The sequence below is a fragment of the Python bivittatus genome, unplaced genomic scaffold (genome assembly GCF_059951505.1).
Source record: "Python bivittatus isolate LINGU-HERP-01145 unplaced genomic scaffold, Pbiv_v1 ctg000440_np1212, whole genome shotgun sequence".
NCBI lineage: Eukaryota > Metazoa > Chordata > Lepidosauria > Squamata > Pythonidae > Python > Python bivittatus.
In genome coordinates this window covers 1,733,412-1,761,365 of record NW_028277063.1, presented here as the reverse complement: position 1 = coordinate 1,761,365, position 27,954 = coordinate 1,733,412, and the positions used below count along the sequence as shown (strand labels likewise).

The following is a 27,954-nucleotide window of genomic DNA, read 5'->3' as shown; positions in this document are numbered from 1 at the left end:
GTCATAACCCTGCTACCCAATGAGAGCCCATTAGATTGCCTTTTGTTGATTGGCAGAGACAGGCTGAACCCGGGAAAAAAGCCTCGGTCTCTCAGAAGTGTTTTTGGTGTGCGCGTGGTGGGGTATTTTTGGTGGCTCGCCAGATCTGGGATCAGCAGAAATCCAGGTGGGTTTTGACTGCCGTTTCTTATTCATTTAGCACCAGACACACTAGGAATTTTAGCTTCAGTAATTGCACGGAAGATGGGATTTCACCCAGCGCTGCTTTAGGCCATCAAGTCGAATTTCATGGAATTCATGGCTGCCGGATCTGCGCTGCGAAACTCCCTACAACTTCTGGAGAGCAGCAAGGAGTTAACCTCTCTGTTGCCATCAAATGATCGTCCGGAAGTTTGCAGCCCAGATCCGGGAGCCCGGGTAGATGATGGTGATTTGTCTGCTATCCTTAAAAAAAAATAGGGCATTTCTTCCTAATAGACAAGACGGGGAGAAGAAGTCAGTCCAGTAGCGGTTCTGCCGTTTCTAGGGCTGGAACTGGTTTAGAAAAAGAAGCATATTTTGAAGGGTGAAAGGTCTGCAAGGATTTATCTAGCCCAGCTCCCTGTTCCCCAGGGTGCCCAGCCAAAGGCCTCTGAGAAGTCTGAAAGAAAGAGCCCCTGCAGTGTTTCGGCTCACACATTGTGCTAAATGGTGGTTTGCTTCATCATGGTTATTGAACAAACCATAGTTAGCTGGGTCTCTGCAATGGATGATATCATTGGTCATGATTTGCCAACCACAGTATTCTACCTGGTACTATGGTTTTGGCATCACACTAAATCAAACCACCAACAGTGGGCAGACCCAACCAATGTTCACAATTTCCTTCATTCAGTCGTCTTACCTCAAAAGCTGCCATGGATTGTTTTAATGGCCTAATCTGCCTTATCCTTTGCATATGAAATGGCCCTGCAAGGGCAGCAAAGAAGCTGATAGCCTGTGGAACTAAATAAGAATGACATTTTGCTTCTGTTGCTATGGTGATAGAGTGCCAGAAATCACTCTGAATTGGTGAAAGTGCATCTCCCAAATGTTGATGCTCTGAGCTCTGCCTTTGTAGGGAACAGCCTTCTGCATATGTTTGGAGGCGCTCCTTCCTTGGGGTGATCAAGGTGCTTGGGCCTCAGCCCTGGAGAGTCTTGGCTCAGATTAAGCCCAAGTTTCAGGACATCAGGACTAAGTTCCAGTGAATTGGAGAAGTTTGGAAATTGGGGCTAAGCTGGATTCTTGCTGTCTTGGGAGTGTGTCTGAATGAAGTGGAGAACACCGGGGGCAGCTGCTTCACCCAGGATAATTTTAGGGCAAAACTCACCCAGCAGCAGACTCCGTCCTGGGCTTACAGGTGAAAAGGGCACATTGACATTCATCATCTCAAGGATGGTGGGGCAATTTTTCCAAAGTGTAGGTCCTACATGGCCTTTAAGTGGTGTGTTGAGGGCTGTACTCTAAAACGTTATGGGTGGGCTGAGATAAAAAATTGATTCGATTTCATTTCTTTTACATATAATTGAAATTAAATAGGAGTTACTCTCTAATTATGTTTTTAATACTTTTCCAAAGTAAAATGTGGTTAAAAACTAGGTTTCTGGAGACCACATCTAAAGCTTTGAGGACAGCATAATATCCCATTTCCTTGGCAAAAGTGGCTTTCATGTAGGAAATGTATTACAGGAGAATGCCTGAAATAGTATCTCTTGCTTTTGGCAAACCGCTTTATTAAACCAACCTTCCTTCCTTCCTTCCTTCCTTCCTTCCTTCCTTCCTTCCTTCCTTCCTTCCTTCCTTCCTTCCAGGTGTGACTGATCATGGCATCATCAGAGAGGGGCAAAGGGAAGGAAAAGGACTCAAATGCCCAATTTCAGGCCCTTGTAGGCGAGGAAGAGAAGGCAGCCTGCCAAGCCTGCAAATATGAGATGTGTGTGAATCCATCTGATCCTCAGCAGCACATAGCCACCAATGGGTGTGACAGCACCTCAGAGTCTTCTGCATCCCAGACTGACAAGGAACATGGTGTTTCAGAGGGTTCTGGTCTTGCAAACACCATGTTCAAGAGGACAAAGGTAATAGGGAGTATATCCTGTGAGCGAATCACATAGCAGTGTAAGCTTCAGTGCATCACAAGAGGGTCCTGCAGGTAGGCTGGTTCTGATGCATTAAAGAAGATATCAGTGGGGAGGCAGATCAAAAGATGCCTTCTTAGGAACTGCTAGTGTCTTTTTTCAAAATGCTTCTGTGCATTTCTGTTGCATTTGTTCACCCACCAGGCATTTTCTGCATCTGCACATCTATCGCATTGATGCCTTAATTTATGAATCTGTTTTATTTATGCATCTATCTCATTCATCACTAGTCTAATCCTCGGAAAGTTCTGTCTCTCTGAGCCTTCTTTGACCCTAAGAATTTCTTGCGAAGCTGTAGGAATTATTTAAAGCTATAGTTTGTGAGAAAAGCTAATAACAGAGTTCCTGTGATGTGCTAAGTTGTGATTTGTTTAGCCATAGTTTCTTGAGTAATGATGATTGCCTGGCTTTATGCAACAACGTAAGCTGAGACCAGACCAACTATATGGTGGTTTACTGTATAGGGAAACCTGATCTCTGGATGCTTTTTCGATGTGTGTGAATGTAGGATGTTAACTTTCTTCTCTCCTAGATACTGGGTCCAAAGTCTAACAAGTACCCAAGGAAATTAAAAAGCTTTCCTTAACTGCAAATTGCCCTAAAAACAAAATAGCAAATCCCAGTGATTATAAGAAGCTATGCACCAGGATTGGTTTTATTGTTATTTAATGCTCAGACCCCAAAGGAGTCTAGCCTACCATACAAAGATCCATTTTAAGCTTTTCTCTGCCCTCCATAAAGGCTGCCATGTCGAGCACACATCTAATGTCTTATTATCCAGTTGTAAACTGGCCACTGCAAAGGGGTGGGGCCATTTTATTATTCCCCAACAGAATAAACATTTGCTTTACTCTGATTTCCACTGCCAGGCCTTGCATTCCTGCTCAATGAAGACAAACGAGGAAAAAGTAAATGAGGCAGTAGTAACGAATGGGCCCAGCACATCTCCAGTGCCATTCCGGTTTAGTGCCACTCCCACCTTGGAAGACATGTGAGGACTCTTATCTCATCCCATCTACCCTTAATTCATGCTTCTTCCCCTTTTGGAAGAAGAGCTTATGGATAATCACTCCCTCTGCAGAGCAGTGTTTCTCAACCTTGGCGACTTGAAGACGCGTGGACTTCAGTTCTCAGAATTGAGGTCCACACATCTTCAAGTCGCCAAGGTTGAGAAACACTGCTCTGCAGCATTCTCATATTCTCCTCTGCTTTGTATCCTGCAGCCGAAGCCTCCAGTCTGCATTTGCAGCTGAGCGGGGCTGGGGAAAGTACCACCAACCTCGGAACCTGCTTCTTGCTCTCGTCGGGGAGGTTGGGGAGCTGGCAGAGCTCTTGTGAGTATAACAATCCAGGGAGTGGGGGGAAGAGATGGGGAGGTAGATCAAAAGATGCCTTCTTGGGAACTGCTAGTGACTTTTTTCATGTCTGCTGAATTTGCCCACCCACCAGGAGTTAGGCAATGCAGAAGAGTGTTTTCTAGGTTTCCACTTTCCCCCTTCCTCTGCAGTTTAATTTAGGAAAAGGGTATGTCCACAGGAGGAGCCTAGATTCTGTTAGCCTTGATGGCAATACGAAGGCCCCTGGAGGCCATCTGCTGGGAGACTGGTGGGCTTCCTTGTGCAGATGGTTGGCCCCTGGGAGAAGACACTGCTGGACTAAATGGGCCAGGGGTCCAATCCAGCAGGGCACTGCTTACGTTCTTGCAAGAGGGACCCACTGGGGGAGGCTTTCTCCACTCAAATGCAAGGATACATTTTGAGTTAGACAACAGGACAAGTTGAAAATTCAACTTGCCGTTGTGAGTGGATGCACACCCTTGGGATATGTACAAAATGTGGATGAGGCCTGCTCTGTGGTGGCTCCCCGTTGCCGGAATGCTCACCCATAGCACCAGTTGGGGACTGGATTCAAACACACTGCTTTGCTGAGATGTGCTCTTGGTTTGAGCTTAAATTACTCCTCTTGTTACAGATCATTAATACGGTGTTTCTCAACCTTAGCAACTTTTAAGATATGTGGACTTCAACTCCCAGAATTCCCCAGCCAATTCTGGGAGTTGAAGTCCACATACCTTAAAGTTGTGAAGGTTGAGAAACACTGATCTATACTGTGATGCTCTTTTTATGGTTTTATTGTTTGACATGTTTTAATTATTTTTTTAATCTTAGGAAGAAGGCTAGGTTAATTTATTTCAGGGGTCAATAAATAAATAGCAAAACATATGTCCAGAGGACATTTCCTAGGAGTAGCACAAGTGTTGAGAGTTGCTTCATAGCCCTATGTTACTCATTAAGGAAAGGCAAGGAGAGGTAGGGATTCGTCAGCTGTGGCACTATGAACGAAAGTCCTTTTTCCGTGGATATTGGCTTGTCAAGGTTGCAAAACTCTGCTTTAGCATATCATGAGAAGAGAACCTACCTCTGGCTTTCTTCTCCCTTTTTAATCTGGGCCCATCTAAGCTGTCATTTGCACTCAGTGCTTTTGTCTGTTGTCTTTAGCCAATGGCGGGAGGAAGCCCCTGAAGGCCTACCAGGGTGGACACCATCGGAGCGTGAAGCCCTGGCCGATGAGCTCAGCGATGTCCTCATTTATTTGGTGGCATTGGCAAATAAATGCCACGTGGACCTTCCTTCCGCTGCTCTCCACAAAATAGAGAAGAACTGCCTCAAATACCCAGCCAAGCGGGTCTATGGTTCATCCAAAAAGTACACAGAGTATCAGCAATAAGTATGGACAGAACCTCTTCCTGGGTGGGAAGAAGAGAAACCAGTCTGTGGCTTTTAGAGGCTGCTCTTTTCTAACCAAGCTGCAATGTTTGCTGTTTCATGATTTAGGACCTTATCTGGATGAGCAGGTGAATCCCGCAAGCTCTGATTCAAAGATAGGCAGACATCCCTATTATGGCGAGCTCTGTTTTTAGTCCTTTGCCCTTTCCTTTCTTTTGTAAAGTAGATTTGGGGAACCTGTGACCATCCAGAAAGTGTTGGGCTACAGTTCCATTACCTGAGACCATGTTGGCCAAAAGTCATAGGAGTTGGAGTCCAACCACAATTGGAAGGTCAGTGTTTCTCAACCTTGGCAACTTTAAGATATGTGGACTTTAACTCGCAGAATCCCCCAGCCAGTCCTAAAGGAGACAGGGTTGAGAAACACTGCTGTAGATTTTCCATCCCAAACTTCAAGGGTTGCAGATGTATGCACGGGAGTGCAAAGGAATTCTCTGGAGAGGAAGTAAAGCTGAAATGTCTTGCATCAGCTTGTGGAAAATGGTCTTTTGCAGAGAGAAATATGTGCCTTGTTCCTCATGGAGGTGAATCAAATATAAAAGGGCAAGGAGCTTTTATACACTCCACTTTCTGAATAGGGCCAAATTATTTCTCCAACTTGTGGCTCTCCTTTTGTTTGGTTTTTAAAGAAAAGTAGGAGGCCACCATTTTGACCTGAAGGATTGAAGGTTTCTTCATGACTGCGTGTTCTTTCCAATAGAATTGGCCACCTCAAGCTGTTTTTCTAAAGCCTCATTTATAATCCCCTTTGGGTCTCAAGCAAACACAGGGCATTTCTGAGGAGAAGAAACAGTGGGAGGCTAAAGAATGAAGTGGCTGTGATGGTTTTCCTGCTCAAACTGGCAACATGTTATGGCTACCTTCATAAAATAATAAAAGCCCAAGAGATCGCTTGATATGTCTTCTCTGTATTGATTCATTTTCTCCTACAAGTGGGCAGAAAGGACAAGTGATGTCATGATGCAAATGCCCCCCCTTACACACATGTGACAATACAATGCATACTCAGCACACATATGTGTGTGATATTGCAACACAGGTACAGAAACTGGAGCGTGCATCACGTTTCAGCACAATGTCATGATGTTGGAGTCATTGTGGACAGGAATGGACACCTATGTTTCTTCTTCAGCACCTCAGTCAGTCTCCCCTCCACCATATTTCCATTTTTGCTCACCCAATAAACTATCCTGCTGATTCTGCCTATTATAATATTGGACCAAAAATTAGAGTTACTTTCCTTAGCATAGATCTGTGGCCTCTTACCAATTGTTTAAAATCTCAGCCTTCTTGTGGAAGATCTGTGGATATTGTAGAAAATTATTTGGTTCCCATGTTAAGCTAAGCCATGGTAGTTTAATCGAAACTGGCTGGGTTTGCTTGCCATCACATAAAACACTCATCCATGACAAAAGGAACAAAATTACAGTTTAGTGAGCTGTGTCAGTTCAGCCAACGTGTCCTGATAAATCAATATGATCCTGAATAAACCAGATCTGGATAATGGTAGGAAAAGCAGTTATTTGATGCTGGGCAAGATTCAATCCAGAAGCATGAATGGATTATACTTTGGATATAAATACCTAGCAAGAAAGAAATTATGAGAATAGGTGCACTAAAAATTCCAGGCCCGCCTGGATCCAAAATTGCATTTTACCTTTATTGGAGACTCTTGAATTATTATTGAAGCACTGCTATGCTGGCAAATGAGAAATGCTCAGGGTCCTGGTGGATGGGAAGAGGGCTGTGTGTGAAAGAGGAGCAGGTGAATAGAGGAAAGAATTCCCTAAGTGATCTTGGCACCAGGCTAGAAAGCAGGGGACTGAGTTTTAGTCCCACCTTAGACACGAAAGCCGGCTGGGTGACTTCGGGCCAATCGCTCAGCCCAACTCACCTCACAGGGTGGTTGTGGGGAAAATAGGAGGAAGGAGTATTAGGTATGTTCGCTGCCTTATTTATAAAAATAGTAAAGGTGGGATTTTAAAAAAATGCACAGTTCATTTGCCAGAGCTAACCTGGCCGTTTTCCAAAGCTGGTGGCTCCTCTGGTCCCTGGCTGCAGGAAGATTGGCTGGAGTGCTTCTCTTCTCCCTTTGGGATTCCTGTGGTTCTTGGAAGAAGAGCTCTAGTCTCTTTCAGAGGCTGTCACATTGTTCCCCCTTGCTCTGTAGCATCTGTTCCTGCATTTTCCGTAGCATTTCCTGCATCCGACGGAGCTGGGAAAAACAATGGAGAAATGAAGTTTGCGCTCAGGGTGCAGCCGGCTGTTTATCCCCAGCCTGGGACTAGTGGGCAAGAGCTGCTGGGATTTGCGGGGGCAGACTGGGGTGCGAAGCTGATTGACTATACTGGGCAAGACGAATCCTCCAACCTGGACCTATGGTTGCTAAGAGGCCAGGAACCTGCATTTCCCTCTCTGTAGTTGGCACGGAAGTAGAGATTACAAAATACATTTGTCTTCTATCAAGGGAAATGGGAGAAATAATCTGTCTTTTCTCTGGGAGACCTTCATTTTTGCATCTGGTTGTGTAACAGTATGTGGGAATGACCTTGGGAGACAGGCAGAAGAGCTGCAGACTAGGCAATGGCCAGATAAGCAGCAGCTGAGCCCACAGAAGGAATGGGGATGTGGCAATCGTCTCAGAAGGGACCCTCCCTAGTTTTTTGGGCTGTAAAAGCGATGGCGGGGGGAGAGATGGACTTGCAAACTTGCAAGATTCTGTTAATGTAGCCTTACAGTAAAGTAAAGCTAGTGCTTCTGGGTGTGCTTCTTGTCTGGACTACCTCGCAAGGCTGACAGGTTGTCGAGGGATTCCCCCATCCCTTGCAACTAAGGGGGAGGCTAATCGGGAAGAGGAGGTGGAAAATTGCACTTCAGTCATTCTCCATTAATCTGACCCCTTGCAAGAAAGTGATGCCAGAACGGTTGGAAAATTCAATCCCTTCAGGGAAGCGTTTCTCTTTGTGACTCACCTCCTCATCCTTCTCACGAATTAATTTCTCTGTCTCAGTCATGGGCAGGACAGACAGGTCAGTGGCACTCTGGCGTGACAGTTTCCTAGAGAAGCAAGGGAGAGTTTCTAAGTTTCACTGGGTCATGTTCTTGGTATGTATGTATGTATGTATGTATGTATGTATGTATGTATGCATGCATGCATTATTTATTTATTTATGCTTTATTTAAATCAGTGTTTTTCAAACTTGGCAACTTTAAGATGCATGGACTTCAACTCCCAGAATTCCCCAGCCAGCATGCTGGGAGCTGAAGTCAACGCATCGTAAAGTTGCCAAGTTTGAAAAAAACACTGATTTAAACGAACTGAACTGAAAAAGGAAGGAAAGACTAGAAAAAGAGGAAAAAAGAAAGCAGAACCACAACAAATTTCACATATAATGACTATGATAATAACGCACACGGTCATCTATATGGATCTACAGTCCACCTACAGTCATAAGTTGGGCTTAACAAGATTTATTTTAAAAGAAGCTGGCAGAGATAAGAGACCATGGTTTATGGCTCAGCATGTGTAAACCAATTGCGTGTGGTTTTTGGTTTGCATTATGCGACACAAACCCAGCCAGCCCCTTGATTCATTCCTGACATCGCCATCCAACTTCCCTCAGCAACTTCCCACTTTTCCAAAGACCCAAAGCTGGCTTACGCGCGGCTACTGCGGTCCCGAGCTCCCGGTCTGGTGAGACTCTGAATGCACTGTGCGCGGTAGTTTTCGTAATGAACCTCGTGGGTCACATCCTTCAAGTCCTGCATGTGGGTTTGGATCAACATGTTCCGAAGTTTAACGAAGTCACAGTGTGTGGCGTTCTCCACTAGGGGATGAGAAAACAGGAGATGTGTCACCTCTGACTTCTCATGGCACAGTGCCCTCTGCTGTCCATCCTGCTCTTAATGAGATTTACCTTCCACTGTTCCCCAGGCATACTGTCTTCCTCGAAATACTTTGTCCTTTAATTCTCTGACCACATGGCTGGATCCAACCACAGCAAAAGGGATGCTTCTCTGCAGGGAGAACACTAATTAGATCCTTAAGTCTTAGCCCTTGGCAACTTGACGATGTGTGGACTTCAACTCCCAGAATTCCCCAGCCAGCGAATACTAATCCAACCCCAGAGACCATCACATGCAACACGCAGTAGATTGCAACACTCTCACCTTCATCTCAGCATCCTGAGCTTTGAACTCTTCGTCTTCATCGGAGTCACAGTCAGGAAATTCATAAATGCAGATGCTGTTGGCTGCTAACTCCTGCCGAATCTGTACATCCAAAGGGATGGAAACAAATAACTTTAAAACAGCCTTGAAATGTAGCTATGGAAGGGATGGTAGCAGTTTAATGTGGGTATTTTCAAGCAGAATCAGGTGTAACTAGGGCTTGGATGGGAGACCACAAGGAAATTTTGATTGGGAAATTTTAAAAAATCATCCTGGAGGAGGGCAATATTAAACCACTTTTGTACTGTCACCAAGAAAACTATATAGGTGTGTCTGGGACATCGTGTCAGAGCCTAGTCAAAGTAAATATTTTTTATAGGTTGGAAGAGGTCATCTAGTTCAACCTTGCAAGGTAGTCCAGACAAGAAGCACGCCCAGAAGTACCAGCTGTAACTTTATTGTAAGGTTACATTAATGGAATCTTGCAAGTCTGAAAGTCCATCTCTCCCCCCTCACCTTCACAGTCCAAGAAACTAGGGAAGGCCCCTTCTGAGACATTTGCCACACCCACATTCCTTCTGTGGACTCAGCTGCCTCTTGTCTGACCGTTGTCTAGCCTGTGGCACATCCTCCTGTCTCCCGAGGTCATTCCCACATGCCGTTACACCCCTGCTCAGATCAGAAACCACAACAGCATCTCTGATGACCATCCAGCCTCAATTTGGAGACCCCAAGTGAAGAACTCACTGCTTCAGCCTGTTCCACCATCTGTTCGCTTGGGCAGACAAGCCTGCAATACTTTTCTTCCTCCTTTCACCCAAGTATACGATGGGGGAGAACTAGCTTGGCAGTTGTGCATGTGAAAGGGGCTCTGGGTGTCTTTGTATTCTACAAGATTTATTTCCTTGAGGCAGATTTTTTTTTCCTGCGGGGTACCTTTTCTTTCTTGTGCTGCACCTCTGTTGGAGTCAAGCAATCCGCTTTTCCAATCACGGGCAGAATGTTGACTTTGTCATGGATGGCTCGGAGGAATTCTATATCCAGGGGGCGGAGCCTATCACAAAAGAGGAGGAGCCAGAGGTCTGACAGTCCTTAGAAAACATCCTAGGTAACAGCCAAGCTTAGGTTCTGCCTGCCCCCAGCTGATCATTTATTCCAAATAAAATAATAAACTCGCCTACCCGCCTGATGTCAAGATGGGTGGCTAGTTTGGAAGGCCTTTTGAACACGCTTAGTAGTATTTTTATTATCATTTTACCAGTTCCAACATTGAACTGGGTGGTGGGTGCGAATGCTGGGCTGGGTTCTATCTGACGTTAAGCTGCTCTTCATTGGGAGACCCCTGGTCCTCCCAGGAGGCAAGGCGTAAGGCTCTCACCCACTTTTCATTCTGCTTTACTCCTAAACCTCTGTGCGTCATACCCATGGCCAAAAGGTGAGAGGACGTAGAGGCAGCAATGGACACGCCCATCCTGAATATTCTTGCGGTCGAGGCCGCTCTCATCCTGAAAATACTGTTCAAACTGGCCGTTGATGTAATTGGCAATTGGTTTCCAGCTGTAAGATAAAAGGGGAAAGAACAAAAAGGACTGAGCATCTGCCCTTTAAGGTAAGCCAGGTCAAGAAACAGACACCGCAAGGATTTCTGGAATGTGACTTTATGGCAGCAGGACAGCGTAATAGAATCTGGAAAGCTTCTGTCCAAATTTCTCTCGTCACATCTTCTACGAAACAAAATCAGGGTGGAGTTACTTGGAGTTTCTTTCTCGGATTTGCTTCAGTCTCTGAACTGTGTCATCTTCCTTAAAGGTTTTTTCATACCTCCCCCGAGGTCATCTCTAAATCTGTTTACTGCAAATTCATGACGAAGCCTCTTTCCAGTCAGGATTGTGGGCGTACTGTTTGTGAGCACGCATAACCTGATTTGATTTTCATCCACAGCATTACGGCATAAGCCTGTAGAGAGGTGCCCTCTTACCACTCAGTGTTGTCTACTGCGTCCCCAAATCCTGGGGTATCAATCACCGTAAGCTTGACTTTCACTCCTCGTTCTTCAATATCTACGGCATGTTTGACAATTTCCAGAGTCTGGGGGATCCTGGCTGTGGGAAGCAGAGAAGAAGAAAGCAGGACCAGCAGTGTGGTCTTCTAATCAGGTTACTCCCCCAGGCCCATCATCCCCAAATCATCAGCTCTACTCACTTTGTGCATCTGGAAGTGCTCGGTCCTTGTACAGATCAGTCAAGAAAAGGCTGTTGATGAGAGTGGATTTTCCCAGTCCAGATTCTCCTATAGAATGAATAGAGAAAGTTTGACTATTGGAGTTTAAGAGCAAGCACAAGCTGGGAACATACAAAGTCACTGCTTAATGATGGCTTGTTGAGTGAGCTGCCATCGGCTGGGGTCTCCTGACATGCTAAGCCAAAGCCAAGCAAAATGGCATTATGGCTCAGTATAATGTAGCACATGGGTGAATTCAGCCACCGACCTGGTCTATACAACATACTAAACATCTGGGTATCATTCAAGGCTGAACTAAGGCCCAGGATACAATTTATGGTAGAAATGAATAATGACCCAGGTGCGATAAGAAGCCTCAATATCTCCTTACCTTGTGCATGATGTTCAAACTCCCCCTGGGCCACCAGAGGAAGCAATAACCAGTCGGCTAAAGCTTGCCATGTCCTTTTGCTTTTATTAGCTTGGTAAGTATTTTACCACACTTAGCCAAGCCAACCTTAGTATGCTATCTGAAGATGAGTGTAGCATTCATCCTGGGACTATAGAAATGAATCTGGAGCTACTTCTGTGTATGCGTGGTTGTCTCTTTCAAATTTTGCAAGATGACAAGCGCCTAGCTGGTTTTAGCAGAAGGCCTGAGGATGAGGATTTGAGGGTTACGTGGGCCGTATCCTGCATGTAAGTCCCACTGCCATTGGTGAATCTCTCTCTCTCTCTCTCTCTCTCTCTCTCTCTCAGTCTTCAACATTTTGCCCCAACCCTACTCAGTTTCTAATAGCCTGAACATTCTTACATACATTTTTGCCTAAAATACATACTTTTGGAAGCAGTTTTCCCTTATGCTTTTTTGTATTTTTTTTCAGACACATACACCTAAGTGAACACTTTCCCTTAATAAAACATGTATATACGCATCTCTCGAGATTAGCACTATAAAAATCTAAGAATTGTGAATACCAGCTGTTAACTGTATTCTTCCAGACATACAGATTTCAAAAGTGAAAACTGTGCGTTCTTAACAAAATAACACACAAACAAAATAAGGCATGATCCGTTCTCAGCATCTCACACTACAGTCCAATGAATTTATGCAAAAAAGCCTGCCAATTGTCAAGCAAGACAGAAACTCTAATTGCTTCACCAATGCCTTGGGACTATTGGAGATCCCTGGGGGACACAGCAATTCTGGAGGCCACCAGCTTGGGGAAGGCTGGCTTGTACTATACTGTACCCCAAAGCTTGCAGTTAGGGGCGTACGTTCTAGGACTAGGCACCCTTCAAAAAGGACTCAGTCGTGCTTCAGGCCTTGTGCAAATGTGAACACAGCATCTCTAAAGCAGCCCATTTTTTCCCAGACTTTCATCTAAGCCAAGAAGAGGGAGAAAGAGGAGGAGAAGGAGCAGCAGCAGCAGCAGCTTTAAGAGTCCCATTAGCTTGAACGAGTTGCCTGCTTTAATTAAAAGCAGAGGGGAGCTGCGCTCACACTGGGTCCCAAGTGCTTCTTCTGAATCATTTTGGAAGCATATCTAGCCCTTATGCATGAATTTTGTACCATAGAATAACATCCCTAAATCAATTCAGGAATAGAAAACATCTGCAAGAGGCAAGAACATCTGCTCTGAAGAAGCAGAAGGGCTTGGTGGACTAAAGGGGGAGCTGGGATGTTGGAGTTTGATACAATGGAGAAAGCTGGTGGTTTAACTAGTTACCTGCTACCATCAGAGTGAAGTCAAACCCCTTCTTCACAGTCTTCCTGTGGACCTGGGTGGGCAACGTAGCGAAGCCAACATAGTCTTTATCCTGGAGGCCACAAAGAAAGGTGATCTCAGGCCGTCCTGCTCTGAGGGGGCCACCGAAAGGGAAGAAGGCTGGGGGGACATTTTCTGGGTTCTCTTACCATAATGGGTTTCTTGCTGAAGTGGTGAGACACGGCAAGGACGTCTGCTGCGTGCGCACCTTGTTGCCTCTGCCCGCCACTTCCTGTGGTGGTGAAACAGGAAGCCCATTTTGCATCTGTATCAAGGCCTCCACATCTCCTGTTGGCTGCTGGGCTTTCATTTCCTCCAGTTTCTACCTGTGGGTTGTGTTGCACTGAAGCTGAAAATACGCTGTCTTCAAAATAGTTTGGGTGTCTGCCTCTCTCTTCTCTCCTGTTCTTGCCTAACAAACGATCAACGTTTACAACTTAATACCCCACGTTCCATTTTTCTGCAAGTAAGCAGAAGCCTCTGTGGATGTTCGACAGATGTTCTAGAGCTGTTTGGGGGAGAGACAGAGAAGGGAAGGGAAAAGCAAAATATAAATAAAAACAGGGGTGGATCCCAGGATGAGATGGCTACTGACTTGCTCCAAATGGTCTCTGGTACAAACGGATTTTCATGCCTTCAAACACCTGTGGCTTGCTTCTTCTACTTTTAAAGGGGTTACTATAAAGAGATTTCAAACCAGTAAAATTCCAAAGCTCCCGGTTTATACCTTATTTTAAAAAAATAAAGCACTGATTCCTCCTTCTTTTCTTTTTCTTCTCTCTTTTTTCCTTTGCAACTATTTTTTGAAAGAATCTGATATACCAAAAGCAGGCTATTAAACAGAGCGCACCCCCACCCTTATCCAGGATCCTTCTTCAAGAAGACTGCTCCCTCTATGAGCTTGATGACAAGGGCATCCATGCCCAGGGTCAAAAAAAGTCAAGATGGCAGCTGCAACCATGTAATTACAGCCCAATATGTGTTGTGCACCCAATGTATGTTAAAAAGGGGCAGGGCTTCATTTGTATGGTCTTGACTTTTTTCACACATAGACACACACGCACACGCACACACACACACTGCTTGAAAATTTAGTCTTTAAAAATATTTGCTGCCAAGTTATGAAGAACAGCATTACACTAACTGGCCTGTAATCTTGATTTCTTTTTTTAATGGCAATACGTCAATCCCTTTCCTACGCTCCCATGTAAAAGCTAATTTTGGCAAAATATTTTCGGTTCACGATTAGCTTTTTTACAACCCACTTCTTCAAGAAATCCCCATTAGAGATGACTGTCCCTGGATGGGGTGTTTTGTTTTCGGTTTGTTTTTCTCGAACCAGGTCAGCTCTCTAGCTGTTGCGCAATTACAACGGCTGATGACCTTCCTCGCTGGCCACACTTTTAACTATGCTGGGAATCAAAGTTCAGCAGCATCTGGTGGGCCATAGGCGGGGAGGGGTCAAAAAGGTCAATATGGTGGCTACAGCCATGCGATCGAAGCCTTGCCCTTGAAATAACTTGCCCCATGATTTCCCCCACGGACGCCCCTGGCCGTAGCTCGCCCACGGACGTTCCACATCGTCGTCTCTTGCCACTGCCAGCTGCCTCAGTTTCTGAGCTTTTCCCAATGAAAATGTCATTTTAGGGGGCATATTGCCTGCTAATGAGATCAAGTGCCCCTGCTGTGTTCATCTCTGTTACGACTGGATGACCTTCCTCCTTGTTTCATCCCTTGTCCTCTCTACTCCAGCTGCCCCCTTAGCTAGACCTGCTTCTGCCAACGTTACAGCCTGCTGGATTCGTCCTCGGATGAAGAGGAAGAAGTAGAGCTGGGAGCGTCTAGGGATAATAGTCCTGGAGGGGGTGGGATTCCCACAGATTCTGTTAATGTAACCGTGCAATAGAGTTAATACTCCTGGGTGCGCTTCTTGGGTGGACTACCTCGCAAGGCTGACATAGAGCTGGGGGCATCTAATCGTCCTGGAGGGGGGGATTCCAGCAGGGTTGACGCCAATGATCCACCCTGGCTGAGGCCGATCCAGCCAGCCCCCAGGACTCCCCGCCGGCACCCGCTGGCCGCAGCCACCCAGCCCTGAGCAGCGGCCTCCTTTGAGGATCGACAGCAGAGGGCTGAGCTCCGCAGGGCAGATAGGCTGCCCCAAACCAAGCCAGCAGGAGAGTCAGGCACCCCATCTCTGCATTTGGGGGGTGGCTCAGCTGGGCTTATTTATTGCCCCTCCCCAAAAAAACCACTTTTCAAGCCTCAGCTCTGTTGTGTTTTCCTTGGGGTGCCATGCTTTAAACTCTGGATTCCATCTTATCCTCGTCCCTTGGACTGGTCCTTAGTTTATGGCAGTGATTCTCAACCTTGGCTGCTTTAAGCTGTGTGGACTTCAACTCCCAGAATTCCCCAGCCAGCCATGCTGGCTGGGGAATTCTGGGAGTTGAAGTCCACACAGCTTAAAGCAGCCAAGGTTGAGAAACACTGGTTTCCTGGATTCCTGGTCTTGATCCAAGCCAAGCCTTGACTATGTTACCATTACTGTCTTTAGCTTTAAGGAAAAAGGACTCTTTACTTCTAAAAGTTATGTCTAAGTTTGCCTATCACTGGACTGCAGCCAGCTTGCTATCTTCTCGGCTGGCTGCCAGCAGCACCGACCCTTGAATTCTGGTTCAGAAGTACAAATGATCGCCTTCTCACACACTCCCGTGCACATGAACACCTATCAGCAAGCTCTGCCAGGAGAGCTCATCTCTGCAGATAGCAATGTGGTCTTGGGGGGTTCTGGAGTCTGCCAGGGCCACATGGATTGCCCAATTCTGCCTTACAGAAAAAAAATCTTTAACCATTAAGGCAAAGGAGATTAAACTGTCCGCCCACAATTCTTGGGTGGCCCCAAGCCTTGATTGTGGTTCTCAAACACCCTTTGGTCTTATTTGCCAGCAGGAAAATCACATTTTGGGGAATGTGATTTGGAGCCAACGAAAAGGGGCAAAGGGGATGAGTTGAACCTTCAGTGCATCCTTTAAAATCTCTTGGAGCCTCCCAAAACAAAAACAGGAAAAAAAAAATAGAGAGGTGACTGCCCCTGACACACTTTCTACGGTCCCCAGAGGCTGAAACACAGGAAGAGTGTGACTCTTGGCCCAAACATGCTGCTAGTTCTTGCATTACATGAGCGTTAAGATGTGTGATGCTTTTGAATCAAATCCCCGGCACCTCTCAGTCAGCTTTTATTGAATCCATATAATCCCGATGGTCAAATGCTAAAGGTCGAACCCTGATACGTAAAACTCAAGTTGGCCACGTTAGGTGGTACTCCAGGGGAAAAAAAAAGTATGTTCTTTACACGCTTTCTCTCCTCCTCCTTTTACTCCTCCCTCCCCCTCAAACCATGCCGTGCAGAAAATTGTTTGATGTCGAAATTCAGTCTCACTTCTTCCCATTTCTGTCTTTTTGAGTTCAGTCTCAGCTACTTTGGGGAGGGGAGGAGGCTGTCGAATTAGTGACCGGGTGGTGTGCGCTTCTGGCCATGAGCTCAAGAAAGTAATCTCTTGCACATTCTTTCACCACTTCACCATGGCTGATGTCGTGTTTCCACACAGTCTTCTCACCCTGCTGCTCGGACTGTCTCTGCAAGGTAAGTTGGTCTTGTGGGCAAATGCCTCTATGGGAGTGGTTGTGTAAATCCCACCAACGGTTGGGTGAAAAGTTGGGGTCCATTGTGCGTATCTCTGTGTCTCTTTTCTTAAAGATTGATTGATGGGGTTGTGTCTGAGAGAGGTGGACGCGAAAAGCAAGTCATATTTGTGACTTGTGAAGTAATGGTTGTACTTAAGGCTGGAGATGATGATGATGATGATGATGATGATGATGATGATGATGATGATGATGATTTAGTGCTGAGCCAAAGACTCAAGGAACAGCTATTCTTTAGCAAAAAGAACATGGGTTTTTTTCGCATGCAAAAATCCCTGACTTGATTCTGGACGCTTCCAGATAATAGGATTGTATTGCATCATTCAAACTCAGACCATCAGTTAAATTGTGGTTAAAGAGCAGTGCTAACCATGTGTAACCATGGTTTGTCATAGGTTATTCTACTCTTTGCTGTAATCTTCTTTGAACCTGGACTAATGGCTATTTTCTGGTTAAATAGGCATAATTTGCCCGAGAAAATCAAGTGGGAGAGAAGAAAGAGTTGAAAAATTGGCTGGAACCACTTTTAAAGTAGCAGTTCTGTTGCTCTAATTTTGCTCCTTGCCAATTGAACTCGGGTGAAAGATTTGTCACCGCAAAAACGGGATTTGTTGTTCTTTCAAATGTAAAAATTGACAAATTGCACCTCACCACACACCAAACAGGAAGTGCTGGCTGACCCGCATAAGATGCCATTGCAAAATGCAGTTAACTGCTTGGCGGGGTGGTTTGGCAAATGTTTGCTGCGTCTCTTAACCATGGTTAGTTATGGTCTTAAAGCTGGTCAGTGTGTTGTGTAAATCTGTTTTTTTCTGTTCGTGCTCGTTGCTGCTTCCTTGCCAATTCATTAGCACATGTAGTCATTCCAATTTTCCTTGAGAGGTTGATGATGAATGGTTATTTATTTTAGTTATATGCTAGATTTATAGCCTGCTTTCTCCAGGGGCTCAGCCTGACTCTTCTAGGGATCTCCCATCATTGTTCCCCACAATAACAACACCCCTGTGAGTCTCTTTTATGTTTACCTAACTGCCTTCTTTGGCCTGTGAACTGCTGTCTCCCACCTTAAACCCCTTGGAATCTCTTGCTAACAACATTTATTTCAAACAATATGTCAGGTCACAATACTAAACCACCCGGTAATTTGAAGACGGGGATATTTCTGTGATTCCGATACCTTCTGTCCTGTTCTCCCGTGAACAGTTCCTGTCAAAGAGAACTACAGCACCATCTGCTACTCCTCTTTGGTGTTGCGTAGGCTTTATCTCTTCCACTTGACATTCTCATCAGAGCGGAGGGGTTGTTTCCAAACATTGCATCAGCATTTGCCATTGATGGGACAATGCAGAGAAAAATACATAGATGCTTTGATTCCATTAAAAAAAAATCTTCAGCCTCAACAGAAGCTGATGAAATATTTCTGACCCACAAATTCCATGAATGAGAACGGTGTGGGACCAAAAGGGCTTAGCTTTCAGATTCATATCTGCACTCCTTTCATGCCAACATGATTATTGTAGCCCTGGCCTCTCATTGCAACTACCACATCTTCCAGCTTTTCAAGAAGCAGAGTTGTCATATCATCTCCTGTAGTATCAGCGGATACTTCATTCATTCTAGAAAATGTCAGTCACCACAGCAGAAACGTTTTCAATAGGTTCTGTTGCTGTTAGAAAGTACACCATTAAATTCATTCGAACCATACGTGTCAAGTGCTTTAATATACTGAGTATATTGAGGAATATGCTCAACTGAGTAATGTACTTCTGACATCAGATCTACCACAGTCTTCTATTTTGAGGCCAGTAACTACATGATCTTATTTTGGATTTCTCTTCAAGGTAGTGGTGTGCGTAGGCGTCTTCGATGCTCCCTGAGTACAGCATCAAACTCCCCAAACTCCCCAAACTCTATCAGCTCCCCAGTTTTAAGGATACTTCTATAGTTTGGCATGTACTGCTCATCTGGAGTGCCGTGCAGTGTTGAACATTCTCACCTTCTGAAAAATCTTTTCAGGACATTTTGCCTTTAAAGAGACTCTGATGCAACCTTTCCTTGAGGCTGATCATCTATGTAACCTTAGAGCTTTTCTGTGTTACAGTACAGCCTTAAGCTGCTTGTGGATTAATGGGCTGGAAATGAACTTAAGAAATCACTTTCAGATTTCATCTCCTTCCTCTCGTTGGGCCACACTGATGGTCTGGTTTTCTGACCAGAAGGCACTCATCACAGACCCCAGTGGGCGGATTCCCCTGCTTCTTTACCCATCTCACCTGCACCCCAATCACTTTCCTTTCTGTGGGTGGATCTCTGAAGGCATGCAGTTTCCAATGATAGGTAGGTACTCCCCAATTTAAGAATGAGCTCCATTCCCAAGGTCTGTCCTTAAGTCGAATTTGTATGTAAGCCGGAATAGTATTATGGTATAATACTGTATAAAAGTATTGTGTAATGAACTCGAACCATTGTGTATTTAACTCAAATCATTGTGTATTTCACTTGAATTTTGCTACAATAGGCTCCGTTCTTAACTATGGGTTGTCTGTAACCCAGTTGTTCTTAACCCAGGGACCACCTGGAGTGAAGTTGTTAAAAAAAAGGTCATCCACTGGTGAAATGAATAAAAAAGCCCAGGTTCAGTGGACAAGGTCCCTTCAGAAGGGGAGAGTCAGCCCAGGACAAAACATCCAGAGAGCACAGTGACCATTGACACAAAGCGACAAAGCATTCCTGGTGCAGCGAAGAGTGGCCCATTGGAGTGGAGACATTTGCCTACAATGAAAAGAAGCTCAGCTGGTGAACTGGACCAAGTTGTAGTCAGGGGTTGTCTTCCTGGAGTACTGAGGGAGGCAGACATCCTACATTCCTGCCCTCAAGAAACATTAGTGGCCTCTCCTCCCACTGAGGCAACCTCGTGTGTTGTACAGATCAGCTGCACAGCTTTCTTCAAACATTTGCATGGTTAAATCCATTGAAGATGCCAAGAGGGCTCCTGCTGTAATGCCTGGACTCTGAATAAGTGTAAGATTAGGCATCTCACCCAGGGCCAGGGGCCCAGTACAACCCAGGCTTCAGGCTTCCCACCTAATATTAAAACCTCCCAGGATGCAGCTCTTTGATATGTTCATTACAAAAAGTAGGAAACCTATTAAAGAAGAAATTCATCAATGGTGGAATACTGTATAAGGCACAAGTCCCATTTATAGTAAAAGCAACATTCAGTTTCTTCATTTCTTTCTCCTGCCAGAGTGGTGATATAATGGATGAGAGCCTCACACTCTGGGGCAGGGAGGGCAATGAACACCTGTGCACTGATTTTTAAAATTATAATTAATTCAGTAAGTAATTTACACAAAAAGAGAAAGAACTAAACGAAGAATGGACAAGGTTATAAGGACAAACACAAAAAAATTAATTAAATAAATAAAGTATAACCAAAAAAGTCCAAAAGTTGTTCATATATCATAAGAGTTGACAAAACTACACCTGTTACAATTAACATCATGAATATAACCTGGCCAAATTTGATAAAAGCATGATTCCTGTCCCTGGAAGTTCATTATTCTAAGGCTTTTATATCCACAAATCAATTGTAAAATGTTCAAGAAATTTCCAACATTGAGCAATAATTAGTTTTGCTGACAAAAATAGACAATCAGCTCCTTATTTTTAAGTGAACTGCTGAACAGTAAAAAGACTAGTTCTGGAGAGTATTCAGTTCTTTGTTTTATAATAATACTATTTTCACTAAAAAGTTCACTATATACAGCCCTAAATTAACATTACAAATGGACTTCGTGGATACCTGCCAAAGGTGATGTTAAGACTATATATTCAGAATGGAAAACCTACAGAACCTGAATTAAAATTTTAAGTTACTGATACAAAGGCCATCAGGTAGTAAAACTCCACTTCAGCCCAATCTACCCGCTGGAGAACACAGAGCTGTGTTAACTTGTGAATAGACGGGTCCCCTTGAAAACAATTGAAAAAGATGAAATCATGGTTTAATTTGATGTCATTGTATTCTTCACATACATAGACCCCAAACTGGTGGACATTTCAATTGCAGCAGTACTACACTACACACCAAACCTATCAGAATACAAAAACATTCAAATACCTGGACTTCTGGACCTAAGTGTCCTCTCCCTCACCACCTACTTCCAATTTGATGGACAAATATTCAAACAGATCAAAGGAACACCCAGAGGATCAGCCATCTCAGGATTCACAGCTGAAACACCTGAAAACAATAGTCCTCCCACAGATACAACCTAAAGTATGGATCTGTTATGTAGACAACACATTCATCATTATAAAAAAGATCAACTAGAGACCATGTATAATACCTTCCATGGAATCAGAATGATAAGAGGAGAAGACAACAACAAATGAGCCTTCCTGGACATACTCATCAGCAGGGGAACCAATGGCAAACTACAAACATAGGTGTACTACAAAACAACCCACATCAGTTAAGTACTCAACTATCACAGCACCAAAGGCACACAAAAGACGCTGTGTAAGAACAGGCAAAAATGCACTGCAATAACTCAGAACTCCAAAAAGCAGAAATAGACTATCTATATAACCTGTTCCAATACAAATAACCACACAGCTTCCTCAAAAAGTGTCTTTCCATGCAACAACTACAAAATCTTCCTAACTCATGAAAAGAATATCAAAAATATCTCTGAAACTACCAACATAGAACCCATAGGCATCATGGTAGCCCATAAACCAATGAAATCTATCCCAATCTTTCCTAAGCAAACCCAAAGACCCAACAGCCATAGAAGACAACATAGGAGTTATCTACAACATACAGTGCAAGGGCCATGTGGGGCAATAGACCAAAAATTGAGGGAAGCATCCATGAGCTTCGAGTGACAATCAGGAGACCTAATAAAAACTCCTTAATTTCATAACACACTGACGAGTTCAACCAAAATTTCAATTAGGAAACTATAGACATCTTACACTAAGCCAGATCCACAAATGCAAGAGAATTCCTATAGGCATGGCACTCTGACCATTAATAGATCCACTGAGAGAAACTCCATCTATAAGCCATTCAAAAAAGGTCAAGAAAAGAGCAGACAGACCTAAACACGTACTTCCTTATCTCACACCTATTAACCAGCTCCCAGGGAAACAGGAACTAGCACTAGGTAAACAAAAACAATCAAAGAAGAAGTAACACCCCATCGAAAGACCAGTTAGAGAAGAAACAATGCCCCAATCAAGGTTGGTAGGACAAGCTACCACATATAAAGAGCGGACAAGCTCCACTTCCCCCTGCACTGATGATGTTACCCAGACTGGTAATGAAAGGTCTGCATGAAGAGAAGCAAGCTCAGAGAATCTTGTCACCATTCATATCCTCATTGGGGCCAGAAGCTCCTAACGATTGTTCTGAGATACCTAGAAAGGACTTTCCTGCTTCTTCTTGGAATCCTGCCCCAGAGAGGGTTTTTCTTCTTTCATTCAGAAGTCTTGTTCTGTGCCAGTTGATGGCTCCCAACACATGTTTCTGCCAGGGGCAACCACCCCACCACACCTGAAGCTACCAGATTTTGGTTGGAAGAATACAGACTTGTAGAAGGGACTGAGTGGGTGGGGGGGGGGGAGAGGGGGGAAGAGCCAGATCTTAAGGCCTAACTGTCCTCTCTCTCTTAGTGTCAGTCCTTGGACTTTGAGGTAGGCCAGGTCAGGAAATAGATGCCACAAAGATTCCAGAGATGTGACTTTATTATTGAAGGGTAGAATAACATAATTGTGAAAGCCCCCTTATATCAAACAAAATCAAGATGGGGTTATTTTGAGTCTCTTTATGCTTCTTCCCTCCCCAAGACTGAGTTATCATTTTCCCCTTAATGGCTCATCCATTCTTCAACAAAGTTATCTCCATGTTCCTTTACACTCAGCAGTCGATGGTCTGTTCCTCAGGTAGATTCACACTGGAGCTACCAAATCTGGGCTGCAAAAATCTGGATGGCCATTACATTACATTACATCTAGTGGCTGTCTAGATTTTTCCAGTCCATAGCTAGTAGTTAGGGGAAGCAGCAGGAAACACAAAGCACCTGATGTTAGTCAGTCTAGTCTTAGGGCGTTTATTCATAACCACAGAACACACAGGCCTGGACAACCTATTTTACTCTGTGCATGTTTAGTGCTCCTTCAATTACCAATGTTAAGACATATGAGGAGGGGGGAATTGAACAAATAAACCCCGTCAGGGAGAAAACTAGCATGTCAGTGGGAAAGCTAGGCTACTACCAAGTCTCCAAGGACTAGCCCCAAACATTTTGCTATCAGAGGGGCAGAATAAAATGGCACCTCTTGTTATTTAATGGAATACAAATACATTAATTTGTAATGGAATCTTTCCTCAATAAAAGTACCTGATAGAGCACTTCCCTGTATCACAGTATTTTTCAAACTTGGCAACTTTAAGATGTGTGGACTTCAACTCCCAGAATTCCCCAGCCAGCGGCCAAGGTTGAGAAACACTGGTCTAGACTGTCATGGTTATTAGAGGGAAGGAAGGAGAAACTCTTGTCAGGCTTTCACGCTTATTTAAAACTATAAAGTAGAGTTCCAAAAGTTCTTATGGTCCCTGTTTCCTGACCTGGCCTACCTTGAAGGACTGACAAAGGCTTGAGGAAGCAGGTGGCTTTAAGAGTGGTTTTCAGAACTGCCTCCTCCATGGCCCTTTTGTTTTTCCTCAGTTGAGCAGTCAAGTTATGCTTCTTCTGGCCTGGGCTAGGACCATCAGATTTGGATGGTCATCAGATGACAGCAAGAGCTGTCCCGCCAGCTCATGGTCATCTGTTTTCTTCCAACCCAAATCTGGTAGCCTTCGGAGGGGCAGGGTGGTTACTGCTGGCAGAAATGGGAGAGCTTGCGTGTGGTAGGATCAGCTGAGCTTGGCTCACTCTGGGTTGGCAGCCAGGTTGTGTGTGTGTCCCTCAGAGTGTGGCTGAGCCTCACCCACCTGCAGATACCTCCTGCCTTGCAGGCAGCAGCAAGAGGCCCCCAGGTCAATTCCTGGCAGCAAGAGTTCCTGGGCCAACTCTTACCACAGAGGAACCATTCAGAACCATCATGCTTCTTCAAGGGAAGAGGCCTGGCAGCTCAAGCTATTGGAACTGCATGGACCTGACTTAAAGCAACTTTCTGCCTGATTATTTGCAACTTTTTAATTAGATTGGTTAATTGGTTTGATTGATTGCTATGAAAGTAAGGAGTTTTTATTAGGGCTCCTGACTGTCACTTGATGTTCATTAGATTGGTTAGGGAGGGTGTAAATGTATTTTACACTTATCTCACACACACATTCACATTTTCTCATACACACAACTTTCCTTCCATTCCCTTGAGTGATTTGCTATAGTAGTTGCTTGTCAGCTTTGTAAACTGTAGTACTGAAATTTTGGAGAAAAGACAATGGCTTAGAGAGAAGAGATGTACCTGAGAAATATTTTTTCCTCTGTAGTCAGAGGAGAATTTTCTGAGTTAAAGGGAAGGAGGAAGGAAATGAGGTAGACATAACAAAATAAGGCAAGTCCACACACACACACACGGAGCAGAAACTTTATGAAGAATGTAGCCCAACACATTTTAAATGGAATGTTAAGAAGCTTTTATAAAATACAGAACTCTAGAAATAGGGAACTTCATTTATGAAGTGGTCCAGACTGATTTGTCAAATTGGTGTCAATTCTTAGCAACCACATAGCTAACTTTCTCCAGGAAGATCTGTCCTCAACATGGTTCTTCAAGTCTTTCAATAATGCATCCATAATGCTATAATGCTATAATTTACTCCATCCACCTTGCCGCTGTTTGTCCTCTTCTTCTCTTTCCTTCCACTTTCCCAGCACTATAGACTTCTCAAGGGAGCTGAGCCTTTGCATAATCATATTCCCAAAACACGATACTGTAATTTGAGTCTGATCATCTGTGCCTCAGGTGAGAACCCTAGACTGATTTGTTCGATGATCCACTTGTTTCTTTTCCAGACTATCTATGGTATTTTCAGGAGCCTTCTCCAATACCAAAGTTATGAAGTGGTCCTACAGTTATAAACATTTTGGAAATTTGTGGCTTATAACTTTATTCCCTCAACACATTGAGCCCTTCAAGGTACCATAGTCCAGACAAGAAATCAAAACCATGAGTAATATGACCTTTATTGTAAGGTTACACTAACTTTATCGCAAGAATCTTGCAAATCTGAAAGCACTTCTCCCTTTCTTCACCTTTACTTTCCAGAGAACTAGGGAGGGTCCCTTTGGAGATGCTTCCCATGCCTCCCTTCCTTCTGTGGGCTGAGATATCTCTTGCCTGACCATCTCCTAGGCTGGTTCCTTTTCCTCCTGTCTCCCAAGGTTCTTCTCACAGACTATTACATCAGACTATCAAATTTGGATTGAAAAACAGCTGGTGGCCATTTTGTGGTCAGGTGGGTTTTTTGAACCCCAGTTATGGTGGCCTTACCCAGAAGAGGGGAAATCACACTACAGGCAGTAATCGCATGTAGTATTGTGTGAATCACACATAAGCACCCACATGTAGCTAATGCTGTTTCCCCTACTTTGGTTTCTCTTTGCATAAGCTCTCTAGCTTTTTCCCCCCACAGCTTCACATCTAAAAGAGTGTGGAAACCATCCTTAAAGTGTGAGGTGTTCTGAAAGGGTGGTGGAATAAACCAAACTCCTTGCTTCTGTAAGCCTTAAAACCAAGCAGTTATTATCCCAGCCAAGAAAACAGATACTAACATCCAGGCACTTAATACTTGATGACTGGCCAGAAGGGAAACAATACTAATTATTTTATAGGCCCTGCTCTCCACAGAGCTATGGAACAAGGAGATGTAGATGGAAGATTCTTAGGCTGGCTTCATATGTGTTTTTCTGTAACATTTAACTCTTTGTTTATTCAATTTATATACAACTTTTCCATTACAAACCATGCTTAAAGGGGCTAAACAGCAATAGATAAGCAGCATCCACCCACTTAGAAACTACTTCTGCTGAAAATCAGAACCACACTTTCAGAATTTCAATGGGACCATTACTGGGCATATGGAATGTGGCTTGTCAATTGTATGTTCATTGTTAAGCTACTGCGATTCAATCAATCAATCAATCAATCAATCAATCAACCATGTACAACCAATGCTTTACATTGGAAACATCAATCATCCTTGTTGATGATTACTAGTCTGTTAGAAAAAGGTGAACACTTTATACAGTCTAAAGAAAAAACAGAGTATATCAGCCATAGTTAGGGTTACCAGATATCTGAACCATCAAAGGAGGACACGGACAATTGGAGAGGAGGCCAAATGAAGGGAAAAGGAGGACACACAAACTGATTAACTTTCTTGGCCTCCACAACAAAAATTGACAGTGAAAAACTGCAAAAAAAAAAAAAAGTACTTAGGCTTACATGTCTATGAAATTACTTTTTCCAGCCTCAGAAAGACTGGTTTTTCAATCACAGTATTTTTCCAACAAATCTTTTATTTTCAAGAACACATGCTAGCGATAATAAAGGATTGATGATGAGGGAAAGAAAGAAGCAGACGGTGTATACGGTGACAATACACGGACGTTTCAATGACTACTGCTGTGAAAACAGTGCAAAAGAGAGAGAAGAAGACATTCAAAAAGCCAGACAATATCAGATTTTAAGGCTATGCCTGCTGCATGGAGGACACGAGGACAAAAAGGAGGTCATGTGTTCGTTTTGCTGGTTGTCTGGTCACCCTAGCCCAAATCAATTGTCTAGCTGCAGCATTATTGACCAAATTCCTGAACCCTTTTGAAAGCAATCCACATAAGCACCTGCTAGAGTACTCCAACTAGCAGGGAGATGTAAGGGAACCTCTACATGGTGGGCTGCTAATCCTAAGAACCAATTTCATTCACAAATATCAAACAAGGAAGAACCAAAGGCAAGGCTCTTTGGGTCCTGAATGAGACAGGATGATTATGTATTAAAAGTCTTGTCTGGACATGCCTTATTATGGCCAGATCTGTCATCTCCAGGATCAGGCATAGTTGTCCTTCACATTTTAGCAATGGATCTGAACTTCTAGGCACCACCCAAAGCTGATCAGGGTAGAATCCAGGAGGTTTGCATGCCAACGGCAAACCTGAAAGTTTAAGGAAACTTTCCAACATCCCGAGTTCCTATTCCTTCATCTGATCAGTATTTTTACCTTGGCTGTCCTAAGCTTCCGTTGGTTTCCCTCCTTGTTGGACAACAGATCTACCTGTATTTTGAACATGGACAGCTTGCTTGGACGGAGATGGAAAGGAGATGCTGAATTGGCAAAAGCTAGCAAGCATTTTTAGCCTGTGGGAAAGGAATGGCACTTCCTCTAGTTGCGGTTTCAGAGGGGTAGGGGAGAAATAAAAGCAGTGTTGCAATGATTCCACTCGTCAGCACAGGAAGGTAACACTACGATGCTGGGTGGGGATAAGGACAGATTTCTCTCTAGAGCAGTGTTTCTCAACCTTGGCAACTTGAAGACGTGTGGACTTCAACTCCCAGAATTCCCCAGCCAGCATGGCTGGCTGGGGAATTCTGGGAGTTGAAGTCCACACATCTTCAAGTTGCCAAGGTTGAGAAACACTGCTCTAGACATTGTGTCCCCCACTGCACTGGGGCTTAATCTCAGTGGAGCTGCTAAAGCTAGTTCAAGTCTAGGAAGCTTAGAAGACCCCAGACATTTTTTAGAAATATACCAGAGGTGGATTGAGCCCCTTTCTCTTCCTCTTCTCTCCCTAGAGGTCTTTGGGAGAAAGAATGTTGCTGGATTTAATTGCAGTAATATTGCTCTGGAGGGCACCCAGTTTTATTTTAAGTTGAAGGGACTAGAGAAAGTAAAGGGTTTAGCACTACTGTCTGGGCGGCGGGGGGGGGGAGAGAAACCACAGAGAATAAGGGAGAGAGAGGGAATTGGAGGGTGGGGGGACTGAATCTGAATAGGAATAAAACATTGGGGGAAAGGCAACCAGGAGGGAGCATCCAGGTGCCAGTGCATCTTGCCAAGGGTCCCCAGTGCCCCATAGTTTTCTGACAGATGCCAATCTCCAAGGCCAGCTCTGTGGGCACCACTGAGTTCAA

General features: G+C 44.2%; 3 protein-coding genes across 4 annotated transcripts in view; 2 read left to right on the top strand and 1 right to left on the bottom strand.

Moving 5' to 3' along the window:
* Positions 1-17: 17 nt before the first annotated feature.
* On the top strand, positions 18-5,841 carry DCTPP1 (dCTP pyrophosphatase 1). The gene is made up of 5 exons (XM_025175521.2): positions 18-166; positions 1,833-2,099; positions 3,029-3,150; positions 3,383-3,493; positions 4,658-5,841. Exons 2-5 carry the CDS (start codon positions 1,845-1,847, stop codon positions 4,884-4,886), a joined length of 717 nt encoding a protein of 238 aa, XP_025031289.1. The 5' UTR covers positions 18-166; positions 1,833-1,844; the 3' UTR covers positions 4,887-5,841.
* On the bottom strand, positions 5,841-13,486 carry SEPTIN1 (septin 1). The gene is made up of 11 exons (XM_007441982.4): positions 13,254-13,486; positions 13,066-13,156; positions 11,318-11,404; positions 11,094-11,217; positions 10,538-10,672; positions 10,052-10,169; positions 9,116-9,217; positions 8,863-8,962; positions 8,607-8,772; positions 7,918-8,002; positions 5,841-7,160 (listed from the first exon to the last, which is right to left on the bottom strand). Exons 1-11 carry the CDS (start codon positions 13,254-13,256, stop codon positions 7,080-7,082), a joined length of 1,092 nt encoding a protein of 363 aa, XP_007442044.2. The 5' UTR covers positions 13,257-13,486; the 3' UTR covers positions 5,841-7,079.
* A 3,021-nt stretch (positions 13,487-16,507) lies between these two features.
* The window catches only part of ITGAL (integrin subunit alpha L), a 67,048-nt gene continuing 55,601 nt past the window's right edge, over positions 16,508-27,954 (top strand). The window contains exon 1 of one of the 2 annotated variants that reach the window (XM_088142581.1): positions 16,508-16,747. In XM_088142581.1, coding sequence (XP_087998707.1) covers positions 16,687-16,747 — 61 coding nt within the window. In that variant the 5' untranslated portion in view covers positions 16,508-16,686. The remainder of the gene's footprint in view (positions 16,748-27,954) is intronic. The other variant, XM_088142580.1, reaches the window with a different exon arrangement.

Coding starts and splice junctions, on each gene's coding strand:
- SEPTIN1 (XM_007441982.4), bottom strand. Junction 10,673..11,093: donor GCAGTAGACAACACTGAGTG/GTAAGAGGGCAC, acceptor TTTATCTTACAG/CTGGAAACCAATTGCCAATT. Junction 8,003..8,606: donor CGGGACCGCAGTAGCCGCGC/GTAAGCCAGCTT, acceptor TTGCTTCTCTAG/GAAACTGTCACGCCAGAGTG.
- DCTPP1 (XM_025175521.2), top strand. CDS start 1,845: ATGGCATCATCAGAGAGGGGCAAAGGGAAGGAAAAGGACTCAAATGCC. Junction 2,100..3,028: donor CCATGTTCAAGAGGACAAAG/GTAATAGGGAGT, acceptor TTCCACTGCCAG/GCCTTGCATTCCTGCTCAAT. Junction 3,151..3,382: donor ACTCCCACCTTGGAAGACAT/GTGAGGACTCTT, acceptor TGTATCCTGCAG/CCGAAGCCTCCAGTCTGCAT.